Source organism: Rattus norvegicus, chromosome 9 (assembly GCF_021556685.1).
Source record: "Rattus norvegicus strain SHRSP/BbbUtx chromosome 9, alternate assembly SHRSP_T2T, whole genome shotgun sequence".
In the NCBI taxonomy this organism is placed as follows: domain Eukaryota; kingdom Metazoa; phylum Chordata; class Mammalia; order Rodentia; family Muridae; genus Rattus; species Rattus norvegicus.
In genome coordinates, this window is record NC_141542.1 from 112687501 (window position 1) to 112706901 (window position 19401).

At 36.3% G+C, this 19401-nt stretch overlaps 1 protein-coding gene across 2 annotated transcripts in view; it reads right to left on the reverse strand.

Moving 5' to 3' along the window:
• Nucleotides 1-16658, reverse strand: part of Slco6c1 (solute carrier organic anion transporter family, member 6c1) — an 82195-nt gene extending 65537 nt beyond the window's left edge. The window contains 4 exon segments of one of the 2 annotated variants that reach the window (NM_173338.1): nt 8503-8599; nt 9784-9975; nt 14390-14650; nt 16249-16597. In NM_173338.1, the coding sequence (NP_775460.1) occupies nt 8503-8599; nt 9784-9975; nt 14390-14650; nt 16249-16549 (851 nt within the window). In that variant the 5' untranslated portion in view covers nt 16550-16597. 2 annotated transcript variants of the gene reach the window in all.
• Nucleotides 16659-19401: the final 2743 nt, after the last annotated feature.

Here is a 19401-nt window from a genome sequence, read left to right on the forward strand (position 1 = left end):
CCTGAATATAGAAAACCTAGGAAAGAGATCAGGGGACATAGATGCAAGAATCACCAACAGAATACAAGAGATAGAAGAGAGAATTTCTGGGGCAGAGGATACACAGTGAACATTGAAACAGCCATCAAAGAAAACGCAAAATGTGAAAAGGTCTTTTCACAAAACATTCATGAAACAATCCAGGACACAATAAGAAGACCATACCTAAGGATGATAGATGTAGTAGAGAACAAAGATTCCCAACTTAAAGGCCAGTAAATATCTTCAACAAAATTCTAGAAGTAAACTTCCCTAACCTAAAGAAAGAGATGCCCATAAGCATACAAGAAGCCTACAGAACTCCAAATAGACTGGACCAGAAAAGAAATTCGTTCTGTCACATAATAATCAAAAGACCAAATGCACAAAACAAAGAAAGAATATTAAAAGCAGTAAGGGAAAAATGGGCATGTAACATGTAAAGGCAGATGTATTAGAATTATACGTGATCTCACCAGAGACTCTAAAAGCCAGAAAAACCTGGGCAGATGTAATACAGACCCTAAGAGAACACACATGGAAGCCCAGGCTACTATACCCAACAAAATGCTTAATTAACATAGATAGAGAAACCAAGATGTTCCATGACAAAAAACAAATTTACATAATATCATTCCACAAATCCAGCCACCAAAATAATAGATGAAAAACTCCTAACACAAGAAGGGAAACTATTCCACAGAAAAACTATCTTCTTTCAACAAACCCAAAAGAAGATAGTCACACAAACATAATTTCACCTCTAACAACAAAAATACCAGGAAGCAATAATCACTTTTTCTTAATATCTCCTAACACCAATGGACTCAATTTTCCCATAAAAAGATATAGACTAACAGACTGGATACATAAACAGGACCAGCATTTTGCTCCATGCAGGAAACGCACCTCAGTGACAAAGATAGATATTACCTCAAAGTAAAAGGCTGAAAAAGATTTCCAAGCAAATGATTCCAAGAAACAAGCTGGGGTAGCCATTCTAATATTGAATAAAATAGTCTTTCAACCAAAAGTTATCAAAAGAGATACAGAAGGACACTTCATAAATGTCAAAGGAAAATTCTACCATGTAGAACCCTCAGTTCTAAACGTCTATGCTCCAAATGCAAGGGCACTCACATTCATAAAAGAACCTTTATTTAAACCCAAAGTATACATTGTACCTCACACAATAATAATGGGAGACTCCAAAACCCCACTCTCTACAATGGACAGATATGGGAAACAGAAACTAAACAGAGACACAGTGAAACTAACAGAATTTGTGAAGCAAATGGATTTAATAGATATCTACAGAATATTTCATGCTAAAACAAAAGAATGTACCATCTCCTCAGCATATCATAATACCTTCTCCAAAACTGACATTTTAATCAGTCACACAGTAGGCTTCAACAGATATAGGAAGATTGAAATAATCACATGCATCCATCCTATCAGAGCACCCTGGACTAAGGGTAGGCTTCAATAGGAAGAGTAACAACAGTAATCCCACATATACATGGAAGCTGAACAACATTCTACTCAATAATAACTTGGTAAAGGAAGAAATAAAGAAAAAACTTAAAGACATTTTTAGAATTCAATGAAAATGAAGGCACAGCATACCCAAACATATGGGATATATTAAAAGGAGTGCTAAGAGGAAAACTCATAGCTCTGAGTGTCTCCAAAAAGAAACTGGAGAAAGCATACCCTAAAAGCTTGACAGCACACCTAAAAGCTCTAGAATAAAAAGAGGTAAATACACTCAAGAGCAGATGACAGGAAATAATCAAACTGAGGGCTGAAATCAGCCAATTAGAAACAAAAACAACTATATAAAGAATCAACAAACCCAGGATCTGCTTCTTTGAGAAAATCAAGAAGATAGATCAAACCTTAGGCAGACTAACCAGAGGGCACAGAGACAGTATCCAAATTAACAAAATCAGAAATGAAAAGGGAGACATAATAACCAAAACTGATGAAATTCAGAAAAAATCATCAGATCCTTCTACAAAAGCCTATATTCGACAAAACTGGAAAATCTGGATGAAATAACCAATTTTCTAGACAGATCCCAGATATGAAAGTTAAATCAGGATTAATTAAACCATCTAAAGTGTCACCCAACCCCTAAAAAAAAAAATAAAAGCACTCATTAAAATTCTCCCAATCAAAAAATGCCCAGGACCATATGGGTGTAGTATAGAATTCTATCAGACCTTCAATGAAAGCCTAATACCAATACTCTTCAAACTATTGCACAAAATAGAAACAAAAGGAACACTAGCCAATTTGTTCTTTGAAGCCACAATTACACTTATACCTAAACCACACAAAGACATTACAAAAAGAGAGAATTTCAAACCAATTTCCATTATGAATATAGATGCAAAAATACTCAGTAAAATTCTTGCAAACTAAATCCAAGAATACATCAAAACAATCATTCACCATGAGCAAGTAGGCTTCATCCCAGGGAGGCAGGGATTGTTTAATATACAGACATCCTTCAATGTAATCCACTATATAAACAAACTCAAAGAAAAGATCCACATGATCATCTCATTAGATGCTGAGAAAGCATTTGACAAAATTCAATATCTCTTCACTATAAAATTCTTAGATACATCAGGAATTCAAGGCCCATACCTAAGAATAGTAAAACCAAAGTACAACAAACCAGTAGCCAACATCAAACTTAATGGAGAGAAACTTGAAGCAATTCCACTAAAATCAGGGACTAGACAAGGCTGCCCACTCTCTCCCTACTTATTCAATATAGTCATCAAAGTCCTTGCTAGAACAACTAGACAACAAAAGTAAGTCAAAAGGATACAAATTGCAAAGCAACAAGTCAAAATATTACTATTTGCAGATGATATGGTAGTAAAATTAAGTGACCCCAAAAATCCGACCAGAGACCTCCTACACCTGATAAACAACTTCAGCACAGTTGCTGCTTACACAATTAACTCAAACAAATTTGTATGTAACCTTCCTCTTACTCTGGGGATAAACAGACTGAGGATGAAATTATGGAAACTTCACCCTTCACAATAGATACAAATAATACAAAATACATTAGTGTGACTCAAACCAAGCAAGTGAGAGATTTATATGACAAGAACTTCGAGTCTTTGAAGATAGAAATCAAAGGAGATTGCAGAAGATGACAGATCACTCATGCTCATGAGTTGGCAGATTTAATATAGCAAAAATCACCATCTTATTGAAATCTACAGAATCAATGCAATTTCCATAGAAATTCCAACTCAGTTCCTCATAGAGTTAGAGAGAGCAATTTGCAATTTCATTTGGAACAACAAAAAACCCAGTACAGCAAAACCTATCCTCAAAATAAAAGTACTTCTGGGGGAATCACCATCCCTAACCTCAAGCTGTATTACAGAGCCATAGTGATGAAAACTGTTAGGTGTTGGTATATAGAGAGGAAGGTAGATCAATGGAATAGAATTGCAGACCCATAGCAGTGAAAGCACATGCCTATGATCACTTGATCTTTGACAAAAGGAGCTAAGACCATCCAGTGTAAAAAAAAAATACAAACAGTATTTTCAACAAATGGTTCTGTTTCAACTGCTGGTCAGCATGTAGAAGAATGCAAATCATTCCATTCTGTTTGCCTTGTACAAAGCTCAAGTCCAATTATATCAAGGGCTTCCACATTAAACCAAATATACTGAATCTAATAGAAGAGAAAGTGGGGAAGAGACTGGAAAACATGGGCACAGGCAAAATTTTCCTGAATAGAACACTAATGGCTTATCCTCTAATATCAACAATAGACAAGTGGGACCTCATAAAATTGTGACTCTTCTGTAAAGCAAAGGACACTGTCAATAGGACAAATGGTAACCAACAGATTGGGAAAAGATCTTTACCAATTCTACACCTGTGAGGGCTCATTTTCAATATCAACAGAGAACTTAATTAGACTGCAGATAATCAAATAACCCTGTTAACAATGAGCTACAGAGTTGAACAAAGAATTCTCAACTGAGGAATATTGAATGGCCTGAAAGCACCTAGGAAATTTTCAACATCTTTATTCTCTGGGAAACACAAAACAAAACAACCCTGAGAGTCCATCTCACACTTTTCACAATGGCTAAGATAAAAAACTCGGGTAAGAGCAGATGCTGGTGAGGATGTGGAGAAAGAGGACCACTCCTCCATTTTTGGTGGGATTGCAAGCTGGTACAACTACTCTGGAAATCAGTCTGGTGGTTCCTCAGAAAATTGGACATAGCTCCCAGCTATACCATTCTTGGGCATATACCTAAAAGATGTTCCAACATATAACCAGGACACTAGCTCCACTATGTTCATAGCAGGCTCATTTATAATATCCAAGCTGGAAAAAGCCCATATGTCCTTCAACAGAGGAATGGATATAGAAAATTTGGTACATATACAATGGAATACTACAGAGCTATTAAAAATAATGACTACCAGGAATTCTTAGGCAAATGTATGCAGCAAGAAAATATCATCCTAAGTGAGGTAATCCAATCACCAAAAAACTCACATGGTTAGCACTCACTGATAGTAGCCCAAAAGCTCGACTTCCTGACATACAATTCACAGATAACATGAAGCTCAAGAAAAAGGAAGACTGAAGTGTAGATGTTTCAGTTCTTCGTTGAAGGGGGAACTCAATACTCACAGGAGGAAATACAGAGACAAAGTGTGGAGCAGAGACTGAAGAAAAGGCTATTCAGAAACTGCTCCACCTGGGGATCCATCCCATATATTCAGTCACTAAACCCAGACAGTATTGCAGATGCCAAATAGTACATGCTGATAGGAACCTGATATATCGGTCACCTGAGAGGCTCTGCCAGAACTTTACTGATACAGATGAGTAGACTCGCAGCTAAACATGGGACTGAGAACGGGACTGAAATAGAGGAGTTAGAGCAAGGACTGAAGGAGCTGAAGGGGTTTGCAACTCCCATAGGAATAACAACAATATCAACCAACCAGACCCCTCAGACCTCCCCGGAACTAAATCACCAACCAATGAACACACATGGATGGCCCCATGGCTCCATGGCTCCAGCTGCATATGTAGCAGAGGACGACCTTGTTAGGCATCAAAGGGTAGGAGAGGCCCTTGGTCCTAAGAAAGCTAGTTGCCCCAGTGTAGGTGAATGCCAGGAAAAGGAGGTGAAAGGATATGTGGGTGGTTGGAGGAGCACCTTCATAGAAGCAGGGGGAGGGGCGATGAGATAGGGGGTTTCAGGAGGGAACTAGGTAAGGAGATAACATTTGAATTGTAAATAAATACCCAATAAAAGAAAAATAACATCGAAATGTTAGAACAAAAATTAAGTTAAATAAAATAAAAATAAATGTTGTCATATGTTTATGTTTTCTGCTGAGAAGTATGTTAGTAAGTAAATTTGGATACTTATATGTCATTTATTTTCCATTGTTGCCTTGAGAATAGTTTTGTTACCTTTTATCTCTGAGAGCTAGATTATTATGATTTACATACACTTCGTTGAATATAATCTGTTGACATTTGACTGCATCATGTGTGAATATTTATATCCTTTTCATTTTAATGATTCTTCCCCCCTTGGAAAGTCTCTTTGTATCTTTGATATATTAAATAGTCTCTCTTGAATTCCAATGATCTAATTATCTGTTCTTTCCACTCTTTCCCAAACACCTTCTTATTCCACTTTGCTATGTTTTATTCTTCCTTGCCTGCATATTTTCCAATTGCCTAGTACAAGCTCGCTAACTTCCTTCTATTGTATCCATTATGATAGTGATGCTTAAATTTTACTTCAGGTAGTTTACATACCAAGATAAGATTTTGGCTTGTATGTCCTTGTTAACTTTTTCTCTGAAGGCATAAAATCATACATGTCCATACTTTCTTATAAAAACTGTGTGTGTGGGGTTGGGGATTTAGCTCAGTGGTAGAGCGCTTGCCTAGCAAGCACAAGGCCCTGGGTTCAGTCCCCAGCTCCGGAAAAAAAAGAAAAGAAAAAAATAACTCTGTGTGTGTGTGTGTGTGTGTGTGTGTGTGTGTGTGTGTGTGTAAACCATTCCCTGTGGAAATGAGAGGTGCAGGCAGTTGTGACCAAAGTCATGTCTTATCGTAGAGTGGTATGAATTTTAACTGCTAATATTTATCTTTAGCCCATTATTTTCAGAATTTTTCTCTAGAGAAACTTGCACAATAAAGGTATAAGCCCATATTGCCAAGAGCAGTGATTAAAGCTTTGCTTTTCCCACACCCTCCTGAGCATTTATTCCACTGACTCTGGCTGTTCTAATTAAGGCGGAAGGGATTTAAAGGCGGGTCCAATTTGCATTTTCCTAATAGGAAATGATGTCAAACGTTTCTTACTCTTTGCACACTTGTACTTTGTAAAGGAGCACATTATTTAAATTTTTAACATGTGTTCTAATAGTGAACACATAGACCGCTCTCTGGCCACATTTGTTCTCTGCCTTCTTGTTCCTGCCCTCACTAACAAATCCATCACTTCATTGGATTTAGAACCTACTTCTTGAAGAATCCACATATGAAGACCATCTGAGACATCCAGCCTCATGAACTGAACAACAACTCATCTTCCATTCATAAACAGCCTATATTGGATGAGTTATATATAAAAATATACATATATACATATATACATAAATATAATGAATAAAATATAATATATAATATAACATAATTTATATTATATAACAATTATATGTAACATATATAACATAATATGTAATACATAATATATGTAAAAATATATTGTACAATATGTAATATATAATATAAAATAATCGAATTATTAATATGCCATTTATAATAGTTGATTAATATATATGATCAATTAATCGATTTATTTTTAATTAACAAATTTTATATGCTTGTACTTTCTATCATGTGGGACCTGAATTTTAAGAAACCTCTTTTTAGTTGATGGTCGGCACCTCTTTACAATAAGACATCTTGCTGGGTCTATTTTTATCATTTTAATATCACTATTTTTGTCATTTGCTTTTCAGAAATTCTAATCCAAGCTGGTTGTTTCTCTGAGTTTGTAATCTCTTTTACTGTTGAAGGGAAGGGGGAGGGGTTAGGGGGATGTTGGCCAGGAAACCGGGAAGGGGAATAACAATCGAAATGTAAATAAGAAATACTCAAGTTAATAAAGATAAAAAAAATAAAGAAAACAACACACGCAAAAAAAAAAAAGAAAAGCAAACTGCTCATTCAACAAAAATCATCAAAATTGCAACACCATTCTTTGCAAATAAAATTCAGTTTCATACAAAGATACACACAAGCATGCATGTGTACACACACACACACACATACATACATACACACACACACACACACACACACACACACACACACACACACACACACAGAACAAGCAGTCCTAAGTGGAGAAAGAAGGGCTGAGGGAATCACCATCTCCAATTTCTAATTTGACTGGAAACCGTCATCATGAAAACAGCGTATTATGGGCTTTAAAGCAGGCATATTGGTCAGTAGAATAAAATGGACACCAGAGTTTTTGCTACAAAGCCAAAAATATACACTGGAGACAAGACCGTGTCTTCAAAAGTGTGGCAGTAAAACTGGATAGCTACCCGCCCAGGAATACAAATGGGTCCATATCTATCTCTTTGCATAAAATTCAACTCCAAGTTGAGCACTGATATCTAGTTGGGGCATTGTCTCTCCAAATATTTGATGACTCCGCTGGGACTCATTACATATGTGTACTTATTTTACTAAGTTTCCACTGTAGTGTGTTTCCATATGGGATATGATATTATGTCTTTATCACCATCCATTCACAAACCAAAACAAAATGAAACAACAACCACAAAAGGAAAAGACAAATCAAATCAAACAAGCAAGAAGACCAACAAGAAAAAGAAATAAAGCATAAAACAAACCAAAGTGAAAAATGTCCAAAAAACACCATCAACTTCATGTTGTATTGGGTAGTAACTGGTCATGGGGCCTACTCTGGTGTGTTGTTACATGGAGTGACATTCTGCTGTACAAAACATATTATCCTCCCCAAGTATATAACATCATGTGGGTAGGGAGGTAACTGGGAGGAGCTTGGTATAAGGGAGAATATGAACAGAATATATTGAATGAGGAAAAAATTTTAATTAAATAATAACCAAGATGAAACCTTCTATATATCATGCACATAATTACTATTATTATAGTGTATTGAATGAGTAGTGCATATTTTTAACAAAGTATAAAAATGTTAATGAACTTTGAATTAACTTCAAACAGTAAAATTCAAATGCACAGTATGAATGTACTTGCGATTAGATACATGCCCACCTCTGCCACATTTACCATATTTTCTGTGCCCTATTTATGCACCATTGTAACGATTTAACAAGCATGCTACACAACATGAACCAAAGACAAAAGTAAGTAGTATGACTTACACTGCACTTAATTTTTCTTTGGGTGGTGGACTCAAATTCTTCATTCCTCCAAAAATACCGAGAAAGTATCCCATCAGATGTGCAGAGTGTCCAAGAGCTTGAAAATGAACAGAACACCAAATAGCTTCAAAATCAAACTTGATCATACAAAAATACAAGTGAACTATCTGTGATATCTGGAAAATTTCATGCTGTTCTGTGGTCCTTGACCAAGGAAAGATACATAGGAAAGGAGTGGAAGAAACGGGAGTCGGTGTAAAAGAAGATAGGAGAGGTAATTGTAAATCCTTCCGGAGTTTGTCCTAACATCTTTCAAATTTGTAGGAGAGGAAGCTGGTGAGAAATTCATGCAAGAGTTGATGATAGTCTTAGAGTTGAACAATTACTGCTTGTTTGGGAACAGGACTGCCCTGTTAGAGGACTCTACACTGCTGGAGCTGAGATCTGATTTATCCCAAAGATCAACGCCTTTGCTCATTGTGTAATGATTGTGAATGTTAATTGTACCTAAGACAATGTCAGAGAACCATGTAGACTACTGTCTAGCAGTACAACTGGGTGGCATATCCACTTATCTAATGAAGTATTGGGCACTTTTATAATTTAATTAACATTATGACCTTAACTATATCTCATTTTAATTTATAAATTTAATGTAGCATAAATATATTTACTCAAAATGAGAATGAATAAACTATGTTCCTTTAGTATATCAATACAGACATTTTCAAATTAAGTATAAAATAAGTTTTATACTTTTAAAAATGATATCTCTGTGAAAATACTTCTTTATTCTGACCTACTAGGACCAGAATCTACTTCTGGTTACTTGGGAGTGAATAGATTATTTGGGAGTGAATAAATGCTTACTTAATGGAGGACCCAGTTTACATAAGATATTGCAAATGGAAGAAATGATACCATGTGTAGCTATCTCACCCCCCTCCCCATACCCCTCTCTCCCCTCTCCTTGACCCCTCATATCCCTCTCCATTCTCTCAGGGAAAGAGAAACTGAGACAGACAGAAAATTTCAAAACTTAAAACATACATATACTTTCTATTCCTGTAAAACTTTTCAGTGATATTTAAATGCTTTCCTGTTCCAAATCTCATAAGTACACGTATTAATGTGGTTGAAGTCATGCCACCAAGTCATTACTACTTAGCTCAGTGTCATCACAAGGCCAATAGTACTTACCCTCAGTTAAACCACACAGAAATCTGACAGAAATATGATAATTGTTAAAAATGGGCCATACATAATTAAAAAAAAACTTGCCCAGATAGAAGCCGGCTGATCTTGTGGGAACATGGTCCAAAATGAAGGTCTTGCCAAGAATATAAATTGGCATCCCTGCAATTCCATTCAGACACTGCCCAATGATGAAGAAACAGATACATTTTGTTCTGTCCGGATTACTGTTTGTAACACAATGTATATTTCTCCTTTTATTTTCTTCTACACACAACTCTTTTGAAAGATAAGAGATACATTTTACTGAGTTGAATTCAAAATTAAATGTACAATTAATTTTGTATTGCTATCAGCACCATGCTTTTCTTGTTAGAATGAGTACCGTCATACAATCAATTCCTCATTATGTTCTAAGCAGAAATAATACATTTTTTTTAAAAAAAGGTGGGAATATTGGAAGAGATATACATATTATGAAATGGTGTAGTTACTTATATGCGTGGGGTTACAAGTATACAGATATTCTTTTTTTTTTCTTTTCTTTTTTTCGGAGCTGGGGACCGAACCCAGGGCCTACCGCTGAGCTAAATCCCCAACCCCGTATACAGATATTCTTATATACACACATGCATTAATACACATTGCATTCATTTTCCAATACTTTGCATCTGGTTCTTCTGACATTTGTCTTCAGGATAAAAATATTTACAATGCCTTAGTCCACCATCTGAGTTTTATATCCTGGTACTTTCTTTAGCAATCTTTAAATTACATATACCCTACTACTTTGACTAAATAATTTTCTATTTTAGACATTTGGGCTTCTAGAATATACTATTAAGGTGTATGTAAAATAACTCTTTAAAGTCTCACGTGTTCAGTACTTAATTCCCTGTTGATATTATTTGGAGAATTCCTAGAAATGTATGTGTGAGAGAGAGAGAGGCACCTCCTGGTCTCTGAAAGGTATATATTGTTCTTGATCCTTTTTTTTCTTCATTTTGTTTTGTTCCTTCCAGGAGATAAACAGCTTTACGTCTGGTTATGGGCTAAAGGTCAATGAAGACTCGTAACCCTGAAGGTACCACTTTGAAAACATGAGTTAAAAACACCTCTTTCCTACTTTTGTGTTGTTCATGTTCGACACTTTCTATAGCAACAAGACAATTATGTGTACGTGGCATAATAAAGACAAGATAGCAAATTATAAAGATTGTTTTAGTTACTGTGTGGTGATGCTCCTGTTCAATCTTAAAATCCTTTAGATCACACGCTATTGCTTAGTTTTCTTAGTCACATGGTTATGGGGTGTGTGTATTTATACTTGCCCATATATCGGCAGAACTAAGCAGGTCATGCTAAACCATAACTATAATGGCCAGCATAGATAAAATTTAACACATGCTCATAAAATGTTATTGTAGAAACTAACAAAGTGAAAGTATAACGTATTATACCAATGAGATGGTATTTGGTGTAGTTTCTGTGGAGCAATACATAACTCAGTGGAAAGTGGGAAGATGCCCTACAATTGTGATTTAACCCAGCATATTATTCCATTTTCTGTTTTTTAAATAATGCATACCATGCTCAATGGTAATTTTTTCTTTTTTCCCCCAATGGCTTTTTATGACATTTTCATACATGTATATAATGTATTCTAATTGACTCCATATCTTTACTCTTTCTGTTTACTTCAGACTCCTACTGATTGGCTTCCACTTTGTAACGAGATCCCTTTTGTGCATTCATTTGTCTTACTTTTTAATGACTCAATGAATTGTATTAGAATTGTTTACTGGATAAAAGGAGTGGTGTCATTTGTAAAAATGTGGGCCATGCTCGCCTTGCCAAGGACAGTAATGTTTCTCTCTCTCTCTCTCTCTCTCTCTCTCTCTCTCTCTCTCTCTCTCTCTCTCTCTCTCTCTCTCTCTGGAACATCTAGCTATACATACATCTACAGGAATGCATGGTGACTTGTTGTGAGTTAATTTTCCCTCCATGATAGGTTATTCACAAGTTGGTACCTTGGGTAACTGGTATGCAGATACTCAAAGCTTCTAAGAGTTGAAGACTGCAATGACCACTTCATGCCTAAGGTCAATGTTTCACACTACTACTCACAGTCTCCAACCATTAAACTCTCTCACTCTTCTGCCTCTTCTTCTGTTATGTTTTGTGGACCTTTCAGAACCCATTTATGGCTGAACATATAATAGTCACTCTTATTTCTTATTCTTCTAATCTTTCCAGTTAATATCTTTTAGTGTGTGATCCGAATAATCCTTTAAAAATCCTGTTGGGATGTTTTTGTTAACTATCTCAGTGGCCCTGTATGTGTTTCTTCTGTAATTATCATTAACACTTCTTTGTATATTTTCTCTCTTTTGCAACATTCAAACACTCAGTAAATTACAACTGCAGTCAAATTATCATGTTTCCATGATCTCTATCTATACTTTTAGAGCTGATGAAATCCAGTGGCATTAAAAATCCAGTTTAACTCCATGGTAAATAGACTCAAGAAGGCCCTTCAGGATAATGACAGTTATAAAACATAAACCACCACCTGAGCCCATTTACCACTGCCTTATTCTGGAAAGTTTAACTTACTAGTCTACCTACTCCTACAATAATATTTCTTAGCTTTCTACTGACTACAATTTTTGAGACTTAACAATGAAAAATAATTCTTCCTTGAGTATATTGAAGATTATAAATAATGTACGATATCAGCATCATAAACTCTAAAAGCAAAACTATGAAGTAGGGTGTGTTCAATATTGCAAATACCAAGTAAGCTCCAATTTCACAAGAAGTAAAGTTTAATCATATTAAATACCATGAATTAGGTTACTGTCTTGGCAGAAATAATTGTTAGGACATTTTAGGTAAAAGTCAGGCTGAAGTTGGCCAAGTCAATGTGCAGAAAATAAAAAAAAAAAAGCCAACACATGAAGTGCTCTTTCACACACTCCTGTTTGAAAGCACAATTTCAACAGGTGATAAAAAGAGTGAGGAGGACTCAGATCTGGAGAGGTCCTCGGGAATCCAGAGATCTGGGTGTTCTTCCAGAGAATCTGGATTCTGTTCCCATAAGATAAATGGCAGCTCAAATCCATCTGTACCTCCAGTTCAAGGGAATCTGACAAACTTTCTGGCCTTGGCAGATGTCGGCATGCATACAATGTCTATGAATGCATACACGCAAAACTCTCAAATAGATAGAACAAAACACTTAAACTTTTATGGTATATAACCACCCTCCTTCCCCCATTACAATTTAACTGGTATAAGTAAAAAGCAGCAATTAATTTGAGAGTGACTGGGAGGAAATCCACAGGACTGGAGAGAGGGATCAAGGCAAGGAAGTCAGTTTTTCTGTAAGCTGAGGTGAGTGTAGTCAAAAAGAGTTCTGCACATACTTCCGTGGAGAGCTAAGTGAATAAAGCATAGAAGATGTGAACAACATTCAGTAGGAAGAAAACATATTTACTTCTGTGACTGCTCGGCACTGATAATGACCTTTTAAAGGTTCAGTTTTAGTTTTTTTTTAATTTGTGCTTCTGTGTGTGTGTGTGTGTGTGTGTGTGTGTGTGTGTGTGTGTGTGTGTAAGCCAATGCCATTAGAGCACTAAAGAGGGTATCAGATCCCCTAGAGGTGTACTTATGTGTGGTTTCTGGCTACCTACTATACATGCTTGAAACCAAACTCAGGTCCTCCTCAAGGGTAGTGCATGTTTTTAATTACTGACTAGAATGCTTAATATTTATGAGACAAGTTCCTGAGGATTTTACCATTTTTGATCAGAATACTGTTAAGAGAATAAAGTAAGGAAATTCTTTTCATTCTTTTCGTTAGTCAATTGCTCCTTGAAGCAAATATCAGTTCTATAAACATGACATATTAAAACATGTAATAAACACTTCTTACATTTCTGTATATTACATAATATATTACTATTTTGATATTAAAATATTTATGCTTCACATTAGCTACTTTGCAACACAATATTGTATGTCACAAATAATCATTTGCGTAGCTATATGCACGTGGATACATCTTACTTATTCATCCTGTCTTGTTAAAACCCACTTTAACATGTATACAAAGGCCTGCCCATGATAAGGAAGGCTCTGGGACAATAGTACTAGAAATACACTCCAGGGACATTTCAAATAGTTCTTACTCAGTTGGAAAAATGAAAAGTTGTGGAATCAACATTGAACAACGTCACAAAGCTGCTATCTTTGTAGATTCAAAAGTTAATCAAAGAGAAGTGTACAGCTTTTGAAAAGGGTGACTTTTCTAGTTACCACTTCATCATGAGCAGACTTTTTCCTGCATTTGAATTTATATAGGTCTGTGCTATGAATAAAACAGAATGATTGAATTATCTGGTAGAAAATAAAATGATTTTTCAGGCTCCTCTGGAGATTTTTAACATCCATAAAATTGTAAAAAGGAAAGAATTTTATAAATTATCCCACAACCTTGCTTCTTTGAGTCAGCTCTTTCTGAGACATAAATCAGAGAGCTTCAGATAGTTAGTAAGCATGGTAATATAGAAACAAATACAGAAGAAGGGACACACAGATATACCTCAGTATCTATTCTCAATTCCTTGAACCAATTATTTAAATCAATATTGATTTAGTACATAATAATACATTTGAAAAAATACCTCACCTACTCTTTGTCCCCCTGACTTCATAATTTCATATTTAGAGAAAGGAAAACCAAGTAAAATTGATCCAAATGCCATTAAAATGCAGGCAGCTGCAATCCATTTTGTCCTGTTCCCTTTACCTCCAAAGTGTGCTACAAATATTGCTACCAAGGAAGATACAATATAACCACTGAAATCCATGAAATACAACTCCCTCTTTGACAGAGTAAGTAGACTGTGATATAAGTTTAAAATCATATCAGCCAAAGCAAATAAAGCACCTAGAAGACAAAAAACAAAAGTCAATAAGGTTCATATTAATGGACAAAACAGATCACCATTATAATCAAGAAAAACTTTATACTGATTCAAATTTATTTTATATTACAAATAATTAGAACCTACAAATAAAATAAATACAATAATTTAAAGGAAATATTTTGCCCAAACATGAAAAGCTATTTTACTACCTTTATTAGTAGTCTTAGAAATCAATTACACTTGAATCACCTCCTTACTCTTTTACATGGGTCATGTACCGATTTTAATGAAATAATAAAATAATATAATGGGTGTTTACCTATTCTCTTTAAACTGAAACTAAAAGGACATTTGAACCCAGCTTCAATTTCCAAGTCCAGCCTTTCTGTAGCTAGAGTTCTGTTCCTGAAGTTGAACCTTTCTGTATACTTTCAATCTTAAAAGAAAAAAAGTAATGTGTACATTCAATGTAAATTGTCCTTAAGAACATGAAATAAATGGTAGCATTATCTGTGTATAATCACCACGCTTCATGTGAAAAAGAAAACAATCATACCAAAGGGGAAAATGATGTGATACAAGGAATAGCTGCAGAAAGATTTCATTTCTTGGAGGGAAAACAGAAAATACTTAAAAGTTAAAACTCCTGGTGAGTCTGCAAGGTGGCAGGATCACCTGCCATTCCTGAGACAACCATCACCGCTGTTGCCCAGTTACCTCAATCACTCCTTGGACTGCAGGGATCCAGAAACCCATAGTCCTCCTAAAGCTCCTAAAGCTCTGAGAACCGGCTGATCCCTGCTGGTCGACTGCCCCAGCAGACACAGGAGCACGGAGCTGCTGAACCATTCATGAGTGTTGCTGATAGCAAGTCTATTCCCTATTTTACCTCCAAGAACTCCAACCACTCAGTGCTGCTTCTGTTGCCAAAATCCCCACCCAAATCAGCAACCACAGAAGATTCTGCCTACTCTTTTGATGCCGACTGCCCCAGCGTCTCACGCCAGTAGCTAAGTGTGACTGCCAGCTGGAGGCCAGTGGGCAAATGTAGTTTCCAAGTTATCACAAAAATTATTAGTAAAAATTATAATTAAAATAATATAACAGAAGAAAGAGGAAGAGGAAGGATTTGACAACAGGTGGATAAAAGCACTCATGTGTCTCTTCCTGTGATAGGAACCACTTGAAGTCTCATACCTTCCCCGTCCCCTCATTTCATAGATAAGGAAACAAACTCCAGGCAGAAACCTGGGTTGTTGATAGTGTTTCAAACTTGTGAGCAGAAATCATGAGGGCGATGCTGTTTTCAACTTTATCCTAATCTCCAAAAGATGCAACCCGAACTTCAGTTGATCAAAAAACAGAATGCACTAAATCGACAGCACCTTCTCTTCAGTTCTCCCTGGAGGCCTGAAGCTGTCACCCACAGCATGGACTCCTCCCTGCCAAGCAGGGAGCCAAAGATTGACGGAGATGTCCGAGCATTGGATTAAGTGATTTTCATTCATGTTTGGAAAAGGATTCATAGGTCATCCACCGTCTTCTTCCCACAGTGTGTCAGCCTCACGTTTTCCCTAGTGAGTCTTCTCACCTGAACCATCCTGCTTTTCAAACTTACCATGAATTAAGACCGATGCAATGAAAAAAATCATAAAGCAATCAATGTTGTTGAAACGCTGTAAACAAGGGAAAACTAGAGGGCCCAAACCGAATGGCCCCTCCTTGGAAGCACTGTATTTTGGATCTAATAACAGTTCGGCACTTGTAGGAGACCTTTTCTTTTGGGGGCGACCTTTAAACTTCTTCGTGACAGTTGGAATTGTTCTCAGATATGTGTCTATTTTTTTTAATCCTTCAGTTTCCTGGTTGTGCTTGTCATCCTTCTTGGCATCTGGCTTTTTATTCTGGACCTGGCCCATGGCTTATCGGAAGCAGCTCCGTAGATACTGCGCATGTATTTTGAGGCACCTGTGTACTCCCTGGTCTCAGGTGACTTACTCTGTCTGTAAGGAGCTGCCACTCTAACCTGTGAGGGGAACGTTATTTCGAGTGCAGGAAAAGCCAACGTCCCTACAGACGGGTTTAGTGACGCGGTAAAAGTTCCAAGCCTGGATTCCATCTTCTGTCTCACAGAGAGGGAAAGAAGAGGAAGGAAAAGAGGGAGAGGGGGAAGAGGAGAGAGGAGGTGATTATGGCCAAACCATGTTGAACAAAAAGTTTCAATAAATAATAAAAATATTTGAAAAAGAAACAGGGAAAAATAAACGTGTAAGCAAAGAACCGGGATCCAACCATCATTAACTCCAGGCTTCCTTCAGTGTGGTGTCTCTACAGCTGGGAAATACAAATAAGTAAGCAAGTAAATAAATAAATAAATAAATAAATAAATAAATAAATAAATACCAGGAAACATGAAAGAACTTATCCCTATCCACTGTGACGGTAGAGCTTGAAGAACAAGCAAGAATCAGAATAAAAAATGTCAAGCAATGGCCTTGAATGAAAAGCTTTACGCTGAGAACGAGTTCTCCTGAAATTTCATCGCAAGCCAAGAGCAGAAGGCAGGTGTATGTTCTACTATAAATGGAGGAAGGCAGGAGTATATTCTACTATAAATGGAGGAAGGCAGGAATATATTCTACTATAAATGGAGGAAGGCAGGAGTATATTCTACTATAAATGGAGGAAGGCAGGAGTATATTCTACTATAAATGGAGGAAGGCAGGAGTATATTCTACTATAAATGGAGGAAGGCAGGAGTATATTCTACTATAAATGGAGGAACGCGGGTGTATGTTCTACTATAAATGAAGGCAGGGCTGTAGAGAAGCATTAACATTCCGGGGAAAATATGTCATCTGAGAGAAGGACTATGTTATATGGTATAAAAGTTGTTTTATATAAAAAAATGCAATTTCAGATCAGCTTTCTTCTTAGAATGAACCTCAGCCGGATGAACCTATCTTCTCTCTTAAGATGTAGACAGGTTGTCACCAGAAAAACTACAATTGTCTGAATGCAGGAAACTAATATGCATTTCACTGACAGAAAATATTAGTTTTTCTTACATTAAGAGATTCTATACATTTTTTTCTTATCATACTCACTACATGAGCAAAAGTGCATGCCTAGTTTAGTATGCCAGCATACCTGGGCATTCATACCCTCCAATACTGCATCATTATATTAATAAGCATAAATTAAATGGGATTCTTAAGGATAAAACATGTGGCAAGGTAAGAATTGTTCTCCTTTGCCTCTGATACTAGATTGCTCATTACCTAAGGGCAGAAGGAGAAAGATAGCTATGCAAATGCAAAATCACTGAATATTTAGTTTGTAGTAATAATACAGAAATTCAAGTGAACACTTCTACTGCCTATCAACAACAGCCAATCCAGATATTATAAAAACAATATTTTGGGGATCTACGGGAAGCAATTGAAGTTTTAATGACTTGTTTGTTTAGAATTACCCAAAGGTTTTGTTTGTTTGTTCATTTTTCTTTCTATTGTGAAAGGTGTTGTTTCATTGATTTTTTCCCTCAGTCTGTTATTTGTACACACAAATAACACTGATTTTTGTGTGCTGATTTTGTATCCTGATGTGATGCAAATAGTGTTGTTTGTACACACAAAGCCTACTACTGGTTTTTGTGTGCTGATTTTGTATCCTGATGTGATGCTAATCAGCTGAAGAAGTTTCCTTGTCGAGTTTTGAGTTCTTCGATATATAGAATCTGGTCTGCAAGTAAAGATAATTTGACTCCTTTCTTTCCTGTTTGTATCCCCTTGATGCCCTTCAGTTGTGTTATTATACCAACTAAGGGATCAAGTACTTTGTTAAGCAGATTCTGAGAGCATAGGCATCATTCTTATTATTCTATATTAAATGGAATTGCTTTGAGTTTCTTCTTTTTAATGCTGATGTTAACTGGAGTAATACTGTAAATTTCCTTTGTGAGTTGTGATACATCCCTTGTGTCCCTAGCCTCAGCAACAAGTTTTATCATGAGGGAATGTTGGATTTTGTTAAAGGCCTTTTCCGTATCTAGTGAGATTATCATGAGGATTTTGCCTTTTAGTCTGTTGATGAGGTGAGTTAAATGTGTTGAATTATATACATTTTCACATCTCTGTACCTCTGAGATAAAATCTAATTGTTCTGTTGGACAATCTCCTATTTTTATGTGTTCTTAGATTTAGTTTGCCAAGTATCTCACAGAGGATATCGGTTTTCTATTTGGGTATCTATAGCTTTTTGGAGACGCATACTATCCTGTGAAGGGTAACTCCAGTTAAAATATTGCATGAATAAAGATACAAAGGGAGATAGAAAATAGAGAGGTAGATGATACACAAATAGACAGATAGCTAGACAGATAAACATTGATACACAGATACATAGGTGAAAAAGGATGGAAAGGAGGAGACAGTTGTTACAATGTTTGAGAAAGCCATTTGGAAACCTACTATTATACATAATACCTATAAATTTAGTTATCCTATCCATTCCTCCTCTCTCACACCCTATGTAAACTTTTCCTACTTAAATCTCCCTCCCCATCCCCCACCTTCCCCTCCTGCATATCACCTGTGTTACACTATTATTATACCGCTGTCACTGTCTTAGGGTACTACTGCCCTTATAAGAACAACTCTTAAAAGGACAACATTGTTTTGCAGCTGACTTACACGGTAAGAGTTTCGGTCCATTATTATCAAGGCCAGAGTTTGTCCACACCCAGGCACATGACACAGAAGGAGGTCAG